At 39.0% G+C, this 23,290-nt stretch overlaps 1 protein-coding gene across 4 annotated transcripts; it reads right to left on the bottom strand.

Annotated features, from left to right (window-relative positions):
* Window positions 1-743: 743 nt before the first annotated feature.
* LOC121927364 (lipase member M-like) lies at window positions 744-22,088 on the bottom strand. Of its 4 annotated transcripts, XM_042461143.1 has the most exons (11): window positions 21,884-22,088; window positions 20,317-20,467; window positions 19,244-19,361; window positions 18,574-18,772; window positions 15,816-15,925; window positions 14,340-14,476; window positions 12,214-12,360; window positions 10,434-10,505; window positions 7,010-7,081; window positions 6,353-6,467; window positions 2,336-2,484 (listed from the first exon to the last, which is right to left on the bottom strand). In XM_042461143.1, exons 1-11 carry the CDS (start codon window positions 21,955-21,957, stop codon window positions 2,465-2,467), a joined length of 1,215 nt encoding a protein of 404 aa, XP_042317077.1. In that variant the 5' UTR covers window positions 21,958-22,088; the 3' UTR covers window positions 2,336-2,464. The 4 variants fall into 4 exon arrangements, with proteins under 4 accessions (XP_042317074.1, XP_042317076.1, XP_042317075.1 ...); XM_042461140.1 differs by lacking the exon at window positions 6,353-6,467 and having other exon boundaries at window positions 744-2,484; XM_042461142.1 differs by lacking the exon at window positions 6,353-6,467 and having other exon boundaries at window positions 744-2,484; window positions 14,340-14,413.
* Between the last annotated feature and the right edge of the window lie 1,202 nt (window positions 22,089-23,290).

Genomic DNA, 23,290 nt, shown 5'->3' with positions numbered 1-23,290 from the left:
CACATGATTGTGATTTATTACTCAGCAGTTTCTTGGTATCCTCTAAACCTAGGACATGTTGCAGAAACACCCACACATCTGAATTCCTCTGAAGACAGAACCAACTGGTGTGTGGTCTCCATCTTTTTCTACTGCCCTCTACCTCTCCTAACATTATTGTTTTTTTTCTAATGAATCATGCCTTTTCATGATGTGCCCAAAGTACAACAGCTTCAATTTGGTCATCTTGCCTTTGAAGGAGTCTTTCTTTTTTGCTTCCTTGAGTTCTCTTGGCTGAGAGAGCCAAGGCCATGGAGAATGATTGGGTGCCAGCAGTGTGGCAAGCTGGTTGAAAACTCACCATAGCTGCCAACCCCCACCCATTTTTCTTCACTTCCTCGGCTTTCTTGGCTGAGAGAGTCAAGGCTGTGGAGAAGCCTGAATTGAAGGCAGCAGCTGCAATGAGATTTTACAGCTGAGGATGGGGATGGCAGCAGTCCACCTCTGTCCGTGGCTGGAATGTGTGCCAGCAGCATGGGTGGTGCAGCGACAGCAGTGAAGCAGTCAGGAAGGGTAGGGCAAATGACAAGTGCCCCTCTTTGCCTGCTGCCACTTCCACTTGCACTTCCACCTCCACCCCCTGTTATGCCCTGATCTTAAGGGCAACCTGTTTAACCTGAGAGTGTGTAGTGGAAATCTCCCTCCCAGTGGACTTTTTCAGAGCAGAGTTGACACAGACAAAGAGACACCAAATTTGTTTTTAGACACTATGCATGTAATATTTATTGGAATACACAGACATAAACAAATACAAGTACCAAGAGAGCTCTCACACACACCATTCATACAATACTCACAAACACAGATGGCACTTCACTGAAGCCATTGATCAGGCATCTTTATGAAGGCGTGGGAGCCCTGTTGCCGTGGATCCAGGAGCACACCTCTGGTTTGGAAAGCTCTCTCTTTTAAGGCTTTCTGCTTCTCTACTTCCAATGTCCACCGCCCTTTGGCCCTCGGACAGAAATTTCTTTGGTTGATGAGTTCTCTATGTTTCTCCTCTTATCAGTCCATGTCCAAACATTCTGTAACTTCTTGCAGTTCGTACCAACCCTTGGATGGAATGTCCTTTCCTTATAGATAACACTTGGCAGCTACATCTTGGTTTTCATAGATGCGCCATCACCTCACCAGTAGGTTCAAAAATCCTCGCTTCGCTTGCTAGGTAACTCCCATATCATGCATTGCGAATCTCCATTTTGTTCAGTCTTCTAGTGCCACTTCTCACTCATACAACCATCCATTCCTCACACACACATACCCCACAATCTCCATGTTGTCTCCCCAGAGTGGCTGCCCCTGCCTAGGTGTGACAACATGAGTTTATTGCACTGAGGTGACAACAATCCTAGTTATGCCACCATATGCTACTAAACATATGTTAAGAGAAATGGTCTATCTTTGATCTGTGAAGTGCTGTAAGAGCTCAGGTGACAAAAACTACTGGAAAGTGTGGCAATAAAGAATGGCTTTGGATTTCTGCATACAGCCAGCCCTACATATGTATGGACTTTCAATCCACAGATTCAAGCATCCACAGCTTGCAAATATAATAAAAATATATAAATTCCAAAAAGCAAACCTTGATGTTGCCATTTTTTATAAGGGACACCATTTTACTGCCCCATTGTATTTAATGGGGCTTGAACATCCATGGATTTTGGTATCGGGGTGGGGGGCGGGTAGGGTCCTGGAACCAAACCCCACCATGGGGCCACTATAGTTTTTAACATTTCCATATTGATATTTCAGTCCTACAAAATACTGATTGGCCTACTCATGCACACAATGATCAGATTGGTCTAGAGCTGTAAGAGAAATTCTGAAATCTTCAACCATTTCCAAACCTGTTTGAATTTCATAGTAGTAGACTTAGTATAACTTAGAACCATGTTAATAACTAACCTGGTTTGCAGAAATAGAGACATAATTAGCATATTTGTTTGCAATGATCCCAAAGGAAACAATTCAAGATTTACTATCCTATTACAAAATTTCACTATGTTGGACTTTGAAACATAGTTCAGAAGATATCATAAAGGAATGTGTAATAACAATAAAGATCCTTTATTGACAGTAAGTCCGACAAATCTCATTGGGCATGCAATCTGAAGAAAGATACAGAGCAGTGGGCTACAAGTTTTTTAAAAAATATATTGTAGAAGTTTTGGCTGGTGTGAAAAATGCTGGCATATTTCTGCATTAGTAGATTTATGCATGCTGCCTCATCAGAGCAATCATTTCGTTGTACATTTGCTGAGGTGCATTCAGTCCCCAGATGAAATCAAGATGACCCCATTCTGGAATTGCTTTATGGAAAACAAGATTTCTAAGATGAAGGAGAAGTATAGCAACATCTTTTGGATCGGAGAGTAGGTCTTTTCCTCCAGACCATACTGCTGTTGGCACAGTCATATCTTCCACTTTATATACAGGAGGGATAAACTAAAAAAATGTATATGATATTAGAAGTGACCTGTTAAACTATCGCCTCTTCTCTAAATTAAAATAAATTAAGCAAATGAATGAATATTTAAATATAAATTCTCCTTTGAATTGTAATTATTCCTTGCATCCTCTTTCAAATTGATTTTATCACTTTTAGAGCATTGTTGATTTTTACTAGTACAGTCATCCTTCTATATCCATGGATTCTTTATCCATGAAATCCATCATCCACAGCTTGAAAATGTTCCATAAAGATATACATCCCCAAAAGCAAACCCTGATTTTGCTGTTTTATATGAGAGACCCCATTTTATTCTGCCATTGTATTTAATGGGGCTTGAGCACCCGTAGACTTTGGTATCCATGAGGGGTCCTGGAACCAAATCTCAACTGATACCAAGGGGCCACTGTATATAGTTTGAGCATTTTCTTTCAATACCATGGAACTGGTTGGGGTTTTTTTTTCAGCTCCTTAATATCCATCTCCTCACTAGTTTCCTATCTCTATACTCTTCTAATTGTCAATTCTCCAACTAGCAATTTCTATACCCACCAAAGGTTTCTAATGCAGTGCTTCCCACCATCCCACCCTAGTGCATGATAGCCCACAAATAGATCTATAGAAAAAACAAAAAACAAATATTATCCTTTGACTGATCACTTGGGTAAATGATTGGTAAAATCTGGGATGATTTACTCTGATGCTGCCCAGAAGGCTGCTGTTGCACCAGGCATCCCTTGGGTTGTTGCCAGGACCTCTGAGGAAATGAGCAGTTGCTTGAGGTCTGTGCTGCATGAAATCTTGTGATGGCATTGCCATTGTGTGACTTTGAATGAAATATTGTCTCAGGTCTTGGAAAATCTTGTGGGATGGGAACTCCCATGAGTTCTTGAGTGTGAATTCACAGGCATATATATGCCTGCCCATGTGGAAGCCAGCTGTGGTTGTCTGGACCTTCCAAGTGAGCAGGTCGCATGGCAGCCGGTTCAGTTTTGGGCCTTCACAATGCACACTGTCTGAAGGAGGGGATGAAGGAGGGTTTGTAGGGGGAGGATGGTTGGCTTGGCTTGGCTTTGGGTTGGTTCAAGATTGTAGGATCTGCTGGGGAGACTGGGGGCTGAGGGCTGGACGGAAAGAGGGAAGGCTTGGCCTGCTTCCCTGCCCATCCATTAGGCCCAGGGTCAGTGGTGACAGGGGTGGGGGCCTCCTTTTCCTTTCTCCCCTTTCTTGTCCTCTCTTTTCTCCCTCTTTCTCCTTTCTCTTTGTGGGGCTGGCAAACAAGTGGTAGTGGGGGGCAGGAGTTGTCCGGTGGGAGGAGAAGCCATCCAGATGAGTCATATGGGGGCTAGCTGGGCTGTGGGTTGAGCGTTTAAGAGGGAGGAGGAAGCCCAGCCTGCCTGTGTGTTAGATCTGGAGGCCTGCAGTGACAGTGGATATGGGGCCCACCTTTCCCTTTTACCCCTTTCCTGTTTTCTCTTTCTCTCTCCTTTTTCTTTGGGGGCCTCTGGTGAGCAAGTGATGAAGGCACACAATGTGGGAGAAGGGTGAGTGTTAGGACCTTATCATATAGGGAAAATTGGGGGGGAATCAGGGGTTTAAATTGCTATAATCTCATGAAATCACGTGATGAATATTTTCACACGACATAGCAATTAAAGAGGACTTGTCCTAGGAATAACTAGGTAATAACCAGCAACAAATCATTCACCGGAAAAACCCATAGATGATTTGTTGCTGGTTATTCCCTGGTTATTCCTGGGATAGGTCCTCTTTAATCACGATGTATGTGAAAATCTTCCCATGATTGTGCGACTTTCCCAGGATAATGACAGTTTAACCCCCCCCCCATCCCCTCCCGATTTCCCCGTGTGATAAAGTCCTTAGTTGGGAGGACAGGAAACACAGTCAAGAGAGGGAGTAAAATTATCTGGGTAAGCCATGTAGGATGGGGCAAGAGGAATGGAGGATTTCCACTTTCTACTGTCCTCCATCTCTCCTTCATTCTCTTTCTTTTCTTAACACACTTGTTGCTTGTCCTTCCTCTTTCTTTTTCCTCTTTGTTTCTCTCTCTCTTTCTTGTGTTCTGCTTTCTTTGCCTCTAACAATGCCTCATGCTATTTATTGGTCTTCCGGTTCCTCCTTTATCTCCCTTTACTCTTATCAACCCTCCTCTGAGGCCTCATGGTGTACTCTCAGATCTCTCTGTTATTCACTGGCCACCTGACTCTTTTTTCTTTTCATCCCTAGACCACACAGCATCCCACTTCCCTTAGTCGCACAATATGTTTTCTATCCCCAGCCATATGGTGCTTCTTGTTGCCTCCTTCATTTTTCCTAGACTACACAGCACCCCACATCCCTTTCTATCTCCATCCATATGGTGCATCTCATTGTTAAAAAGAGCTCTGGTGGCACAGTGGTTACATGCTGGAACTGCAGCCACAGCAATGAAAATTCGATCCTAGAGGAGAGCTCCAAGGTCCACTTAGCTTTCCATCCTCTAGTTCGATGGTACAATGAGTACCCAGCTTGTTGGGGGCAATTGGCTTACATATTGTAAACCACTTCAGGAGTGCCAGTTCACTGATAAGCGGTTTAGAAATGTACTTGCTATTGCTATTTCCTGCCCTTCCCATCCACAGACACTTGCTGCACTCTGCTGCCTCCTCGCTGCATTCTATATACTTATCATTAGTGCGTCAGGGTATTCATTATTCAAAAATGTTATTACTAATTTATATTACAGTTACTGACCATGTTAATTTTGATACAAACCTCTACCGTTCTTTGTACAGGTATCTGCTATTACTCTATGTTTGTTATAGTAGCCCATGCTTTTTACACACTTTTCCAACTGTGTTGCTGCTCAGTGATGTGCTTCTTTTGGAGTATGATTTGTTTCTCTGTGGTTTTGCATGCCTGCAGAGGTTTGAGGTCTGGGAAGTACCACTATCTGGTCTGCAGGTTCTTAGCATTTTTTCACTTAATTTTTCTTACTTAATTTTTATTATATCTGATATATCATACCACTCTTAGCTACAGATTGTTCATTTTTCACTTTCATGTTAAAGCTGAAATTGGCTATTGCTGCAGCATTTATTACATACTTATTCTTATTACTGCGGTCTATGTATTAACCATTTTATACTCTGTGTCATAAAGTTATTGGCCACTGTTACCCTAGTCCTTTATAGCAGGCTTTAGCACTTATACCATTATAACAGGCTTTAGCACTTAAACCATTTTTGATGCATCACAGCATCCTTCCTGATGTGGTTATTATATTCTTTTGGTGATTACTGTACTGCAGTCTTTATTACATAAACCTGGTTATTCCACTTCAAATGGTCATTATGGTATTAGCCACAGTTATTGGTCATGGTTACCATTTTCCTTTGACTGTTATAACTGTTTTAGTACATAAGCCATTTATAATGCTTGTTACTATAATCCTTTGGTGATTACCATAATCCATATGTATGTATGTCTTTATTATACATCCACAGATTTTGTTATCCATGGGGGTCCTGCTGATAGTGCTAGAGATTGAAATTAGAAAATGATTCCTTAACATTAAATTACTAAATTCTCAAAGAAGCCTTTTTAGATGAGACTGGCAGAGAAAAAAAAAGCTGAACTAAGAGGATGTAGATGCCAATAAAAAAATTCTAGTCCCATGAGAAACAGGCATTTCTCCATTTGTGCATGGAATATTTTAGATTAGATTAGGTTTCTTTACTAGGAGATTGTTGTCTATGGAATGTTTCAATCAGATTAGGTTTCTTTTATAGAATCATAACATTACATAGTTGGAAGAGACCACAAAGGCCATCCAGTCCAACCCCCTCCCATGCAGGAACTCACAATCAAAGCACACCCCTTCTTTAGTAGAAGATAGTTGTCTGTTTGATTGATGACATGTTTTCTGTTTTCCATCAGCATTCTTTGGTGACATGTATAATGGACGAAAGTAGACATTCTGGTTGGATTCAAATGTAGTGATTAGCATTATAGCTCTGTTTGTGGTTATTTAAGAGCCAAAAATCTCTCATTTCTTCACTACGATTGATCTCAGTAATCCTAGTCATTTTTTGATTTGCAGATCAAAATAAATTTTGTTCCTGTTTTAATCCTCTGATTCTTGCCTGGAAAATAGTTATTTCACTAGACAAGAGGGAATAATTGCCTTTTTCTAGGCTGTAACACTGGAACCAAACCACAGTGAATACCAAGGGCCCATTGTACTATATGGACAAAAAGGAGGAAGGGACAGGGAGTGGGGAAGAAGGAATGTAGCAGCATGAGCTTTTGTGGATAGAAACCCACTTCTTCAGATATAGTAAAGTGGATTTCTCTCTCCATTCCTCCTTTTTGTGCTTCAAGAGACTAGCCTGGCTACTTCATTGAAAACATATTTAAATACTGTAAGCAACTCTGTGCAAAAATCCCACCCACCTATTCCCTTTCCACTTCCTTTTCTTTATCAATGGTTGTGCTTTTTAGAAATGTACAGTTCTCTACCTGGTTGTGCTTTTCCTTATTCTTGTGCTCATCACCCCAGTCAAACCCTTTGAATAGTCTACAATGGAAAACCTGTTAGGAAAGACAAGAAATGAAATATTACATTGCCAGGTTAACAGTGCAATTTTAACACAAAAATGCACCAAGTTTAGGTTACAAATAGGCACCACATATTTCTGTGGCAGAAATCCTGTTGCAATATGATATCAGAGGTCTGCCCACAGAGTGAACCCTCGCATACATGTGGGCTCAATTGGGCTTAGCTCTGAAAAGTGGCATTACTGGGGGAGGTGTGGTGGTGCGGACCACACTGGGTGAAACCCCAGCAGAGGAGTAACACCTGATAGGGCCATTCTCCCACTGGGGAAAGGAGGGAGCACCCCCAGCCCTGCTTCCCATGGTGGTGGCAGTTCCTCATGAGGAGACAAACACCATCGTGAGGAAGGAGAAGGTTGAGGGCACCTGGCCCTGCTTCCCTGGGATGGTAGCGGTTCCTCATGAGGAGACAGCTGCCACCACAGGGAAAGGAAAAGGTCGTGGGCACCTGGCCCTGCTTCCCCACTGAGGTAGCAGTCTCCTCATGGGGAGGTTGCTGCCACTGCAGCAAAGGAGAAGGGGTGAGCATAGCCTTTTGGCTATGCCCCCTGCACTGGGTGACACCTGGGCTGGCAACTGCGTCTGAGAAGACGTATACGATTACAGTTTAAAATTCATAGGGTTTTTTTGGGCTTGGAGTTTAAAAGACAACTTGCTTGTGGAAAGCATTTTTTAAAGTGTAATTTGACCTTATTCAAAGTAAACACAACAGGATTTTATATAAGAAATTTGTTTGGACCAGTAGCAAAACAAGAGATCAGAACTCCTTTGCTGCTTATGTTAAACCACTTCACTAAGCTCACACCTGATTTTTTTTTTAAAAGAATGAACCCAGACAAGAAATCTCAAGCTGGAGTTGAAAACTGCTTAGCCATTTTTTTATTTTTTTGGCAGTATGAAAGTTCTTCCAGAATAATAGGGTGACAGTGTACAGTATGGTATTTCTTGTCAGGGTCCTTGTAAGCTTAGAAAGAATGACAGAGGGGAAAAGATGAAATGAAGATGGCTGTGCTGCTGTTCTTGCTGTCTTCTGCAGGTACAGAAATGAGGCAGTTTGGTTGGCAGGAAGATGACACAAGTGGCTTTGGGAGAGTTAAGAGGGTGGTAGAAACAAGCAGAGGGTAGAGATCTAGTGATTTCAGTGTTGGACTAGGACTCTGGAGACCAGGGTTTGATTCCCAGCTCAGCCATGAAACCCACTGAGTGACCTTGGACAAGTAATATGCTCTTAGCCTCATGGGAAGGCAATGGCAAACCCTTGTCTTAACAAGAAAAACCCATGATAAGGTCACCTTAAGGTCACCATAAGTCAGAAACAACTTGAAGACACACAACCAAAAAAAGACAAGAAGCTTGGGGAATTAAAAGATTCCCCTCCCATTTTGAGAAGGGGCATCTGAGCATGACTGTTCCATATCCAAGTTTGACTTGGAAAATCATCCCTAATAATTTACAAGATACAATTATAAATTGTTATGAGTCATGTCTTCATTATAGTACTGTACTTATATTTGATGAGCAGGGTTATACAATTGGCCCTCCATATCCACAGATTCTTTATCCATGGATTGAACCATCCAAAGCTTAAAAATATTAATATATACATCCCAAAAAATAAACCTTGATTTTGCCATTTTATACAATGGATTCCATTTTACTATGCAATTGTACAAAATGGGACTTGAGTATCTGCAGATTTTGGTATCCACAGGGTGTCCTAGAATCAAACCCCAGTAGAGCCCACTGTGCCCACATAGCAAATAGTAGGGGACCTAAGAGCCAGAAATGTGACCTGGCTTCTTTATATCTCCTTTAAGATGTATAACAATGTGAGACAGATGAGGTGAGATGCCTAGAAGCACCTCGTTATTTGGGATTTGGATATACAGAATTTGGAAATTTATTTTCTTTCAGTCACAGCTGTGGGGCATCCTTGACCTACAATTCCCTTTGTAAATCTGAAGTTGCAGTAATAATTGCATCACCACTTTCTTCCCCTACAGTCTGCTTTTACATTTATTTAGGGTCTGATATTAGAAGAAGAAGCTATGGTGCAATTCTGTTTCATCCAAAGAAAACAGAACCATATAACGATTTAGAGAGATGGGGATTTTCTTCTGTTTCTGCAAATCTCACCTGTATTCTTCTTCATTTTTGTTTCTTTTCAGCTTGTCAGTCTGTTATTGTTGGGGTTTTTTGGGGGGGGGGGGAGTTTGTGTGTTTTGTTGTACACACTTGTCTTAATCTTTGTACTTTCCCCTATTAATTTTACTAAACCATGTTTGTGCACATTTTTCATAGAATGGGGGTTTGCAGCACCTTTGAAATTAGAGGGATGCTGGAACTTTTAGAGGCCTGCTATGTCAAGTTTACTACATATATCAAGAATATAGTTGTTTAAATTTATTCTGACCCAGATACCAACACTGACACAGTTCCAGAGGAAGCATCAAGAGCAATTTCAGCTTCTTTATGCTATGAATAAGAGTCACTTTGCAAGGGATTTAGGTTGTTACTATCTAGGTGAGATTACTGTAATGTGTTATACATTGATCTGCACCTGAAAACAGCTTTTGCCATTGTATATAACAGATGCCATTTTACTATGCCATTGTATAAAATGGGACTTGAGTTGTTACCATCTAGGTGGGATTACTGTAATGTGTTATACATTGATCTGCACCTGAAAACATCTTGAGAGGCTTCACTTTGTGTAGCATCTGGATGCTAGAATTATGGTTGTTTCATCTTGATGAAGATCCATTAAATCAGTTCATAACAAAGCATAATGGGCTCCTCTTTGCCATAACAAGACCAATTTACGATGCTGGCTTTCATTTTCAAAGCCCTAAATGGCTTCCAGTCCAGACATCTGAAGGAAAACCTCTTTGCATTTGATTTTGTATGTGCATTAAACACTTTAGAAGAGTGCCTTCTGCAAGAACTATTACTGGGAGAACTACATTTTGTATTTACAAAGGATAAGGCTTAAAATGTGGTCTCTCCCTGGATATTACAGTTGAATCCCAAGACAGAGATGATTAGTGCCAAACTTGGGGTTTTCCCCCCTCTGTGGCAAACTAGAGCACTCCTGTTCCTCCAGGCATTGTCATATTTATATTGAGTTTTTAAAAACAAAATGTGATTGTCGTGCTTTTTGTTGGCTTGCTATTTGAGGAATTAGTGTTCATTCTATTTTTTTTTTACCCATACTACCTTGGGATCACTTGAGGATAAAGGGATATATAGAGAATTTAAACGTATATGTATATATTGAATCTCTCTCACACACACACTGTGTGTATGTATGTATGCAGGTTAAATATACCTGGCTCCAATGTAATATATTCTGAGCAGATGCTCCAGCTGGTAAATGAGACACGTACACATTTACTCGGCTCTGGAAGAAAAAAGAAAGGAAGACCCAGTGTCTTTATAACAAAGCATGATTCTCAGCCTGAATAATAATAATAATTGTTGTTGTTGTTATTTACATCCTTTTCCCAATTTGGGAGTGAAGGCAGCTTGCAACAGTTAACACAACCATAGTTCAAATTCACAGCACATATATTTAAAAAATAATTATAATATCAAAAAAGATTAAAGTTAAAGCCAGTTAAAATGAACAAAATGATTAACATTATAGAAAAATACATGATCATGTTTCTCTCAAAGAATGAAACATGTCTGAATTGTAGATGTACAGTCATCCCTCCATATCCACAGATTCTTTATCCATGGATTCAACCATCCTCAGCTTGAAAATACAACTGGAACATTTTTGATCTTTTCAGTCTTATGTTGACCAAAGAGGGAGAAAGATATTTCTGGAAGTTGTGGTACAACTGAGGTTCCTTGGCTTTCACTAGTGTTCTGACATTGGGGAGATTTTCAGATGTGGAAAAGGATGTCTTTGTCCTGTCCTTTTCCTGTCCTTACTGTGTGATCGCAAAAATATTTTCATACGATGTTGCGCTTATCCTGTCTGTGTCCCATCATTGAACTACAGTTGACCGTAGTCGCACGAACAATTTTCACACAACATTGTGCTTATCCTGTCATTGTCCCATCATTGAAGTGGAATTATCCTGTCATTTTGTATTAACAGGAATTTGCATTAATACAATTCCACTTCATTGACAGGATAATGACAGGATAAGTCCACTGCCTGTGAAAGGCTTTCATGTAGTTGTGATAATGATGGGATAAGGACGGGAAAGCGATCCCATCCCTGTCTGATAATCTTGCAGATGATATTTGAATTGATCTCTTAGTTGCAAGGGCAATTAATTTATACTTGAAGAATCTTAACTATTATTTAATGTGGACAACTGAACACTAGAGGGCAGTGTTTTTCAAAAACTCAATTCTTTTTTCACTCAAAACACAGCTACAAATTCTGTTCCCTTGAAAATATAGTTTTTAATATGCATTTTAACATATTTTTTTCATATACCTCTGTATTAGATTGCTATAGAGTTGTAAAAATTAAATTCTAGCCTGGAAGTTAGTCTTGGAGGTGCAGATTAGATTAGTTCACATCAGATTGGAAAGGCATGAATTGTTCAGAAACATCCCTCACTGCAATGTGGATTGCTCTTTAATTCTAAATGAATTCAAAATATGAATTATTGGGTTTCCTCCTGGAAATGAATAACCTTCCTCTCAAGTATGCCATCAGATGTCCTGCAAGAGGTGAGCCTTAAAATGACACCTCCCCGCTCCCATGGTAGTATAATGCAAAACCAGGTAAACCCACAAAAGATTATAACAATTTATGTCGGTTATTATCTTAATTTATGTGGCACAGATTGGTCAGACATAAGTATTGTTTTATTTTGTTCCTTTCTCCCTTATGTTCATCAAGTCGTCCCCTCAAAAAGCTTTCCTTTTTTAATTGTGTTTTTGTTTTGGAGGTGGGGGTTGGATGATGATGATGATGATGAATTTATTTTTATCCTGCCTTTTTTCTAGTCTAGAGGGGTAAGTAGTGCAGCTCCACAACCCCTGGCAGTTGCATACTCCTGATATACAAAATCAATTTTCTCTTTTTTTAAAACTATGAGGATCCAAGGAATACAAGTTTTCAGTCTAAATAGAACACTTACTATATTTATATTTTCTGTATTATATCCATTGAGAAGGAAGAAGACATTTCCACAAACGCTAGTAAAAAGTCGCCGGCCACAGAAGTTAGTAAGCATATTTTTGAATAATCGATTCTGAGGAAGGAATTCTTTTTTGCCAAGCATAGCCTGCAATATACAAAGAGAACTGTCAGCTGAAATAATTTGAAAGGGTCCTTGTTTCTTCATGTCTTTTCCAGTTTTGGCAGCTGTCCTCCTCCATCCCTCCCAACATTTCAGAGATGAAAATCACAACATGTGTGGCTAAGCAACATCAGATCATAAAAGTTATTAATGAGGAAGAACAGATGAGGTTAGAGAGGCTACAGCAGCTTGCTTTTGCCTACTGGGAAGGTCAAGATTTTTCCTCCTTTCCTCTCCTTTCTTCCCACTGCTGAGTTAACAGAGTGTAAAGTGTTTTGTACTACTTTTTGCACAAAACGTTTTGCAATATTTGCACAAAGTATCATTGCACTTTGAACTCAATTTGCAGCAGCAGTGTAAGCTGAAAACAAAGAGGGAAGGTGGGACAAAGAGAGAGAAACCAGGTGGGATGGCAAAGAACTGATTGGTAGTGAACTAGATACCAGACTCTTTTCAACTATTTATTCATGGATAAAGCAGTCATGATTTTTCCAGTCCTGAACCAATACTAACCTGACTGCCAAAGAAATTAATGCAACTAAGTGCATTAGTTTTACTTTCATTCAAGAATAAGAAAAGTAAACCAACTTTCAGAGATGCTCTAATGGCATGGCTAGCAATTTTACTTATTGTAATATTATTTTCTTCCTCCCCAAACCATATAACTCTAGGGCACTCTGACCAAGAGTATAAATTACTACCCATTTTTGTTTTTCATTTTATTAACAAGGGCCTGTTACAGACTGCCAAAATAAAGCTGCTTTGGGTTTCTTTGGAGGTATGCTGTTTAAATGATGCATGGGTCCTAAGAATCCGGAAGCTGCACCAAAGCTACACTCCAGTGCTTAGGAATGGAGTGTGGCTTTGGCACGACCTCCGGACTCTTAGGACCTATGCATCGTTTAAATAGCATACCTCCAAAGAGACCCGAAGCAGCTTTATTTTGGCAGTCCGTAACAGGCCAAGAGGACCAAAGTTAAGTGCAATAAATTGGTTTAACTTGTATGTATTCATACCCCCAAGTGCTTAACTGATGATTTACTGATGGGGATTCTCATGAATTTTAAGATTTTCCCTCTCCTGCTCTTTTTCCCTCATTTGGCAGAATATTCAATCAAAAGGAGTTTTGATTTAGGAGGTGTCTACACTATTGCAAACCCCTTCACACATTTTGAATTAGTGGTGATCTGGCCATGTAATGTTCTGATTAGGTTTTTTTCCAGAGGAACTTCTCAATTTTCAGATCAGACACCTAACCTTCAGCAAAACAGGGCTTAATGCTCCTCAGACTTCTCAATATAAATGTATCTCCTCCAGGCGGTGTCTCTTAACATTAAGGTGATTCTTACTCTGACATACATGCACACCACTTTCAGGATCCATCACCAAGCGGCTATCACATGAAGGGTAATAACAAGAGTCACAAGCAGTTCTACCTATAGCCTTCCTCCAGAGTTCAAGGGAACAGGAATGTAGAAGATTACAACTTTACACTCTTAACAAAGCTCAGTTATGATAACTAAAAGCAGGGAAGATCATAATGTTAGTAATGAATGCGTTCTGGATATAATATAAAGAAATATTTCACTCTTTATTTTTTCAACCTTTTTACATTACAACCCTATATAATTTATATTCAGTTCCTGTTACAATGAGAGTCTCAAACAGTTTAAAACTTTTCATTTTTTGGTAAGACAGATTGGTAAGGCATGTTTATTTATAAGAGATATCAAAATATTCTCAAGAGCTGTGCATGAAATTGTAAATATTTAAGATTGTAACCCTATTCATGTCTACTTGTAAGTTCAGTGGGGTTTCTTCAGAAGAAAGAGTTATATCACATATAAGTGCATCCTTAAGTATATATGATCATGACAAAAAAAAACCTAATACAATTTGGAGGGTTATAGAAATTTGGTTTATGGCCATTTGCAAAAAGAAAGGGATAAAAAAACAATACATACCCTGAGGAGTCTTTCTGGAAGATTAAGAAGTTTTATAGCTGGACTTTTGGCATATTTAAGTCTAGTCACAGGTGCTAGGGCAAAAAACATTTTGATCTTTTGAGCTAACTCTGGCATTGTTGAAAAGGCTATGAATGCTGGGGGGAAAGAGACAATGGAGATTAAACAAAGTAAATAAAAACCACATGCACCCTGTGTCCCAGCAACTTTAACTTTAACTTATATAGCAAGATTTCAAAAATTAAATATTGGCCTGAGGATTGGACTATTGCTTTGGAGATCAGGGTTCCATTCCCCTCTTGAGCATAAAAACCCATCGGTTGATCTTGGGGAAGTCACACTCTCTCAACTTCAGAGGATGGTAATGGCAAATTCCCTCTGAAGAAATTTGTCAAGAAAACCCTATTATCCTTGGGGTCGCTGTACTTCAAAAAATGACTTGGAGGCACACATTATCAACAACAATGACAACTAGTTCAACATGTGACGTATAGGAGAGGGTATGTATTTCACTCCACATTTTATATTTTGTTTTCTCATTCTTCTTACACATGCATGCACTTTCTCACTTTCTTACACTATTCATCAGGGAAATATGGGTCTTTTTTATTTAAAAAAACCCACACTTTCCACAGGTGTTCTTTTCACTCCCCTTGACACCGAGACTCTGTACTGGATTGTCCTTTGTGTGTGTGCATGTGCCTTCAAGTTGCCTGTTGACTTATGGTGAGCCCATGAATTTTTCTAGGGTTTTCTTATGCAAAGAATACTCAGAGGTGGTTTTGCCAGTTCCTTTCTCTGAAAAAGAGTCTATAGCACCTGGTATTTGTTGGTGGTCTCCCATCCAAGTGTTAACCAGGGCTTCATATTTTAGCTTCATATTTTCAAGTTAAGTCTAATCTGCACTGCAGAAATAATTCAGTTGGATTTTGCTTCAACTGTCATGGCTCAGTGTGGATTTTGGGAATTTTAGTTTTATGAGATATTTAGCCTTTTCATGTCAGAGAGCTCTGATGCCACAACAAAGTACAAATCCCAGGAACTTCCATTTTCCCCTCTCTTGCAAGAACCACTTGCAGCAGAAGAACTATTTGTTGATGGCTACAAACCAAACACCTAGACAAACACCTGCTCACCAAGGATAGATCATAAACTGCTGAAAGCTGGAACTGAGTCTATTAGTGTCCATGCCATTTAGTTTTCTGGTAAAACCCATATCATAAATTTATGTTATCTTTCTTATCTAGTTGATTCTCCAATTAAAGCTATCATTCATTCATGACTCAGCCTTTTATAACTACAGTATATAGCACTGATGAGTTTAGTTTCCCACTTACCTGTTTGGTATCATAAAGAAGTCCAGCTTTTGATTTTTAACATAAAGTAGTTTGCTGAAGTACTTTGATTTGCATTGCTGCTACTGTTATAAAGACATCACAAGTACATACATATGAGTCTTTATTTGAAATAACATACCTATTGCAGCACCCTGTGAATAGCCGACATAATATAGCTGCTGTTGTCCAGTTTTCTGCAGTATGAAGTTGAGTACAGCTGGAAGGTCGTACTTAGCCATCTCATCAAAACTAGAGGAAAGGAACAAATACATTGTACATGGTTCATTGCACAGAGATCAAAGAACTTGTACAGAGTTCATTTCATCTGTGTAACACATCTTACTAAACAGATGCCAACTAAAAAAAGCATGTAGCCATTTGAACAAAAAACCATGTCGGATTTGATTCAGCTATTTATAGGTCGTGCATTTTTGGGGTATGGAAGCAAATGCTTGTACCTCTGCATTTTTACCATCTTGCATTTGCTTTGCACTAAAGGGAAATCTCAAACAGCAACAAAGCCATAGCATGATTATGTTTTGCAAGAATATAACACGGTTATACAGTGAGTCCTTGGTATCCTTGGGGTTTGGTTCCAGGATTCCCCTGTGGATACCAAAATCTGTGGATACTCAATTCCCATTAAATAAAATGTCAAAGTAAAAAGATGTCCCTTATCTAAAATGGCAAAATCAAGGTTTGCTTTTTGGAATTTATATGTATTTTAAGTATTTTTCAAGCCGTGGATGCTTGAATCCATGGATAAAAAATGTGTGGATATGGAGGTCTGATGGTACTGAGCTATATCCACTGTGCAAGGTGATGTAGCTTTCAGGCTAAGCAGTGTTCTGCTGTTGCATAGGCATGCATTGAGCTTAACATCTCCTGTTCCTAAATTCCCCAGCAAACTAAACTGTCTGGTTCTCCTGAAAACATAGACTGGTTCATTGTTTCTTTACACACAGCTTCAGAAGTCTGTATTCACATTGCTATTGAGTCAGGAAAAGCCAAACTGTCTGTTCTTAGGTTAATTGTTAAAGACAAGGTATAACTTTTGCCAGGCATTTGGGATAAGGGCAGTGGCGTCACTAGGATTGGTGTCACCCCCCTCCATGACCCCCTCCCATAACACAGCATATAGTAGCCTTAGTAATGTCTTTTGCACTAATGTTATTCATAAACTATAATTTCTGCATGTCACTGAATGTAATGGTAGACTAGCAAAACTGATATAATGCCTCAAAATTATAGTATCATACACACAACCTAAATGTATTTACATATACATGGTTTCGTGTGGTTAAAGTGAAAATTTGATAAGATATGATTTTTAAAAATATTTTAAAATAATATATCTTTATTTATTATTATTTTTTAAAAAGATAGAAAAATTAAAAATTAATTTAAAAAAACTTGAAGCCTCGCCAGTCTCACTGAGTCTTGCCCCATCACACCATCTCTTCAGCATTTTAAAGGAATGCTGGCAAATGCCACAGCCTGCTTCTGCCAAAAGGTAGATGTTTGGGGAGCAGCTGTCACCTGGTGCTATTCCTCTAGTCATGCCCCTGGTTAAACATAGGCCTATAGAAAGTAAATAAAGGAATCATCTTCTTCAAAGGTCACAGAATTTTCTTGAGTTTTCCCAGAGAGACTCAGGCACTGACCAGCAACAATACTACGAAGACCCAAGAACTTTCCTTTGTTGTGTTTTGTTGACTGAACATCAGCCAGTGGCCTTAAAACAGGCTTTAAGAGCTATTGTAAAGTTGTGTCTAAGGACATTATCACACGCCCAAATAAAGTGTCCTTTCCCCAATGGAATAAGGTTGCATTACAGATTGCTATAGGATGTTATTACATGCCAAAAAGTCGTTGCCACTGTTGCCCATAGGCAGCCAATCTCCCAGCTATGTGTAGTCCTCCAATTTTCAAGAATGGGAAGCTGAAAATTGGTGGGCTAAATGCAGCTGGGAGACAAGTTGTGGTTGCCCAGTGGCAGTGGTTTGGCATGTGATAATATCCAATAGCAAGCCATCACTTGACCTTATCCAGTCAGGAAAAGATGCTTTGTTTGGACATAAGACACAGTTCTGTAATAAAACTTTTGTTCAAAATGCCTTCACTCATTTCAGAGGAGTGCATTAGAGGTGGGTCAATTGGCTGGAAAAATGTGTGGGTTGTTTAAGCAGACAAAAGTTTAATCATTTTAAATATGGCATGATCTCATCAGTAAATGCAGAAGTGCAATTGACTGTTTTAAAACTTCTGTTTTAAAATACATCCCCCACCTCACTCAGTAGAAATGTCCAGAAGCAACCATGGTTAGCAACCACTGAAGCTATAATGGTCTCCCACTATGCCATTTTTCAAGTGGAATGTGGATTGCATGGAGAAAGAAATGGCAGATCCCTTTCAAAGATATTTGTTCCTACAGATAACAATGCATGCCCTCTCTCTGTAACACACACACACAGCAGTTGCATTAACTGTAACGTAAACAGGTGAGTGGGAAGTAGAACTTCTTTACTTCAGACATGAACAGTTGGGGCAGATTTTACAAGGCAAGGCTACCAAACATACATTTTGAACTAGCTTATTATAAATGTTGATGACTGGTATCATCATCACTAAAAATCAGGTGCATTTAGTGCTTTTTAAATACAAATGAAGATAAGAACTAACTTGCATTTTGAAACACCATCACTTTTCACCCTATATTAAATTGAAAGCAGTGAGCAAAAGGATATAGGCTCTGTTCTTTACCCAAGAAATTCTGCTACCTGACATAGATACATAAATTATAAGACTTAAGCGTTGCACTTGTAATATCTTCAGGCACTTAACTGAGTGTTATTACTGCAATAATACATTACAAAGACTGCAATAGTTAAATATACCTGAAAGCCCAAAATTCATCTTGATCTATGGACAGATTTTGGTGACTTCTGGACCAAGTGTTTCCCCTGCTATTTCCAAGCCAAACATCATAGCCAGCATCTGCCAGGATGAAGCCCAGACTGTTGTGAGGCAGGTTCATAACCCAGTTGCTTCCATCACCCAGTAAGCCATGCTGGAGAAATACCACTGGTTTCAAAACTGGAGAAGGAACATGATGTTAGAAAGAATTTCCTGACAGTAATGCTATTCAACAGGGGAGCAGACTAACTCAAAAGATGGTAGTCCCACCTTGATAGAAGGTTTCAGGGTGTTCAGTTTCCTGCACTGAATTGCTATTGTTGCAAAAATCTCAGAATAAAGCTAAGCTTTTAAAATAAAGACATTTGCTAAGACTGATTAAGCCAGCCCCTGAATTAGGCAGTTCTTTTTTGGCTCTTTCGAATGCACAGCTATTTCTTTTATAGTTTTCATAAGCAGCATTTTAATCCAAATGTTGTTGCATAAAACACAACCCTGCATCAAATAAGGAGACATGCATTATCCTCCTATCACTTTTTCATGGATGTGATTTGGACAATAAAAGAAATAATGTTTTAATACATCTGCCTACACCTAATTTATTTCAAATCACCCTGTTTATCTCATTTTCACCATGCAGATTAAAAATACCTGAATTCCCCTGATTCTTAATACCAAATGGTATTCTATTAATGCTAAGTATATAGCCATCTTGTGTCACCACTTTATATTCCTCACTGGGATAGCCTTTGTGTGCAATAAGTTCATTCTGCAAGAGAGAGAGAGAGAGAGAGAGAAATTATTGCTTTCTTCTGAAAGATTCCTATTATAATGTGCGGCAACCAAATGTGACTGCAAAAAATATGGATTAGTTAAGAACAATATAATATACTTTTAGGAAACTGACAGCAAGTTTGGATAAGAAGAGCCCTAGTTTATGTTACAGTAAATGTACAGTCATTATTACTCTATATCTCTTCTTGGAACCTGAATATTTAATTACAGAGAAAGCAACAGCTCACCATTCTGTTTTAGTGGATTCTTTTTCCAATGGGCACTAAAATACTGAGGGCAAACACATCATGCCATACATGTTCTTTAACTGAGTATTTAAAAAAGATGAACTTGAATGGTAGCAAGAGTGATGGGCTGGTCTTTTGAATAGGCTTTGAGTGTGTTGAGCCTTTAAAAATCCTTATTTGTGTTGCAAAAGTAAGGTTTTTAACAGGTTCTCATCTTCAAGAGCTATATGGCACTCCCTGTCTAGGCTGATAATAAGCTATATATGAATATAACTATATCCTGACCTTGCATCTGCCATTCTCACCAGCATGTTTCATCACAAATCCCAGCAGTGCTATGTGAGATATCTCAAATGATCACTTAATGGATGGTCAGTATTTGGTTTTGGAGAGTGCCAGAGAAAGAATGAATTTGGAGACATGACTTTAAAAGTTTAAGAAAAACCTTTAGAGTTAAAGGATTGTGCTAGAAAAATGCCAATGCCAGTGGCAATTGCTGGGATGGTGAATCCACTCTGGACTTTAGCCCAGACAGACACTAAGGAAGCTATCCAAAGAGTGGAACACTATCAGCCAAATAGTTCTGCTAAAGCTTGTATAAAAACCCAGTACAAATTTACCAACCCATTATTATGGAAGTCATCAGCTGCTACTGGATGATAAATACCACTTATTTGGATTAAATGCTGAAAGACAACTTACAATGTTCATAAATGCCTCTGGATCCACAGCTCTTTTTGTTCTCATTGATTCTTTTGAATGAGCAAGTCCTTGGACCAGGCACATCACAACAATCAATAGCCACATCCTGTTCCTGGGCAGTGTAGTACAGCAATTCATTAAAAATAATATTCTGTTCAGTGTAATGAAAAGAAATGAGTTTTACTCCTTAATATGTTGTATTGAAGGATACAATTAATTGTCAAGCTCCCTGTTTAAAGTGGGCAGACTTCATGTTTGAAGGATTTCCTTCAAGAACCTTAAGATCCGTCAACGAGAGCTAGATGCAAAATATATACAGACAGAATTAAAGAATTAAAGTTAACTACATGTAGTTAAATTTTATATGTCTCAATTTCAGCAGCCTAATTTGGGTGGGAAAATCAGCACTATAGTTATTATTAAACAAATGAGAGACACAAAACTTCTTGCAGATCTACTTCAGATCACCCAAAGATCTACCAGAACGTCTATATCTTTATTCTACCCAGCCCTGTTTTAAAGCCTACAGCAAAAGGGATTTCAATGGCTCATGCTGTTTCAGGTACAAAAAATGTCAGCAGATAAGCTGGGGTCAGTAAGTGGAGTTTCATCAAGAGTAATGTCCCCCCTCCTTGTTTTTCACATTAACAACATAATGCATAAACATTAAAATCTTGAAGGCTGCTATTTAAAAAAAATCACCCCAGGATTCAGAAGTTATTGTCTTAGTGATTAGACAGACACACAGACAATTCTAAAGTAACAGTGAGACAGTGTAAGATTTATTAGTTTATGAGGTTTCTAAGGGTTTCTAATTTCATCCTAGTTCAATCTAGCACCATGAAAAAGCGCACAACCTGATTCAGCCATTTTTGTGATCCCAGGATATACTGGTGATCCTAAAGTATACTGGATCCCAGGATATACTGAAATCTGAGCATGGATTTTTGGATAACAAAACATGTGACAAATGCTGAGTTTCAAAGCAGAACATTAGTGCATGCAACAAGGAAAATCTGTACCCAGAAGAATAAAATGGAAAAAAAATAAGAAGATAAATCACAGTTTTTATTTAAATTGCAAGAATGGCCCCAGAAAAATCCCATGAAACTCTACTTAAGTGTGAAAACCCTTTCTGGTTCCCCAACTTCAGAACAGAATAGATTCTCATTCTTTTATGAACTTATGTGTCAAACTCCTAGCTGGTTTGGAGAAATTGAAACTTTTTAATTATTTCAGTTTATAACTATGCACAAACATATACATGCGCACCCAAAATAGTGTTTATCCTCAACTGCTAGGCTGATGGAATAACCTTTAGGCTGGTAGAAATCCTCATCTCATTTTTCTTTCTCATTATTATCTTAAAGAAGACTATATAAGAAAGGAAGATAAGCCATATCATTGCTGCAGTTCCTGGCAGGAATGTTTGAATCTTTAAAATTTCCACAATGATAGAGGCAAATGTTTCTAAGCATAAAATAAGAATGAATCACAGAGAATATGGTTTGTACCATTCATTTACCTTTTTGACCATGCAGTGTACTGTATAATAGAGAACACTAACCTGATGCAAAATTCACTCCACTGAACAAGTTCAAATGTTGTGATGATGATGGAAACTTTCAGTCTACCATTCATACCAAAAATACAAGCTAAAGGTCACAGATAAGTGGCACCAATCAGACACAGCTCTTTGCTTGGAATTGTTCAATGCTGGAGGTTTATATTCATTCCTGTCCCAGTTCCTTATTTGTCCAGCTACCACTTCAGTTTAGTAACATTGAAAGGAAGTCATTGAATATTAGATCCTGAACGAGTGCTCTTTGTACACTCAAGGGTTGTTTAGGGGAAAGTTCAAGCTTCTTTGCAGGGTTAGGGTGGGTGGGTATGTGTTGACGCGAAGGAATTTCAAGTGCAAATAGCTTGCCTCACCTGACAGATTTCAAACCAGGAAATACCATTTTTCTTAGCTGGGTCTGTTATACTGTACTACGAGAGAAATCATGTATGAAGGTTCATGGGTTCACATGTTGCAGGATTACAGCCAGAGATGTGGGCTCATTGATACAATGTCTGTGAAGAGATAAGACAGCTCTGAAAGGGTCAGAGGTTTTCCAGTACTAGTAAGCATCAGAACTGTATTCCCAATCGATGTCTGAAGTGGAAGAATAGTTAAATTTCAGTTCTGAGAACTTGACTGATGTGTTCTGCTGAGTGTTGGAATTAGAAGTATACAAAGAAACAGGTTATCATTATTGCCTGGTTACTATCTTTCTTGAATAGATCGGAAAAATACTCTGTGGTGCACTTACCCTACATGTGCCCAATGGTTTGAAAATGGAGCTACATGAAGTGTCCTTGTCTTTCAAGAGCAACTCAGTTGCGCAAGTTCAGAGTCCAAGGCTGGTTCTACCATTTTGCAGGGTGAGGCAGTTCCCTAAACCTCACATCTTTAGTATTCTCAAAAGGAAGCACTTTATTAGAAATTTATTTATTATTGCATTAAACTGCTGAACAATGTGTGTGAGAGTTTCTGCCACTGGCATCAAAAGAACTTGAATAGGTTTGGGTAGTATCAACCTTGAATCAACCTATTTTTTCTTCAGTCTCACAAAGCAAAATTTCTTGAATCAGCACTGTTATGCTCTGGAGAGCAGTTGTTCCAGTAAGAAATATGTATTCACTTCCATATGCTTCATATTATTTAACTCGCCAAGAGTTATAGGTATTATAGCTACTTGAGAAAAGTCATATTGCCCCCCCCCCCCCCCCCCACACACACACTCCATTTGTATGTGACTTCAAGTTTCCTGTCAACTTATGGCAACCTCATGAATTTCATAGGATTTTCTTAGGCAAGAATTACTTGCAGATGTATTGTTTTTTGTGGGGTTTTCAGGCTATGTGGCCATGTTCTAGAAGAGTTTCTTCCTGGCGTTTCACCAGCTTCTGTGGCCACATAGCCCGAAAC

Source organism: Sceloporus undulatus, chromosome 3 (genome assembly GCF_019175285.1).
Source record: "Sceloporus undulatus isolate JIND9_A2432 ecotype Alabama chromosome 3, SceUnd_v1.1, whole genome shotgun sequence".
Lineage (NCBI taxonomy): Eukaryota > Metazoa > Chordata > Lepidosauria > Squamata > Phrynosomatidae > Sceloporus > Sceloporus undulatus.
This window is presented reverse-complemented; position numbering and strand designations above follow the sequence as displayed.

Bases quoted from the DNA above. Each gene is read 5' to 3' on its own strand.
- LOC121927364 (XM_042461140.1), bottom strand. From the start codon at position 21,957: ATGAATGGTAGACTGAAAGTTTCCATCATCATCACAACATTTGAACTT. The intron at 14,477-15,815 runs GTATGTTATTTC...CTTTCCCCCCAG, and splicing joins TTCACAGGGTGCTGCAATAG to CATTCATAGCCTTTTCAACA. The intron at 12,361-14,339 runs GTATGTATTGTT...TGTATATTGCAG, and splicing joins TTCCAGAAAGACTCCTCAGG to GCTATGCTTGGCAAAAAAGA.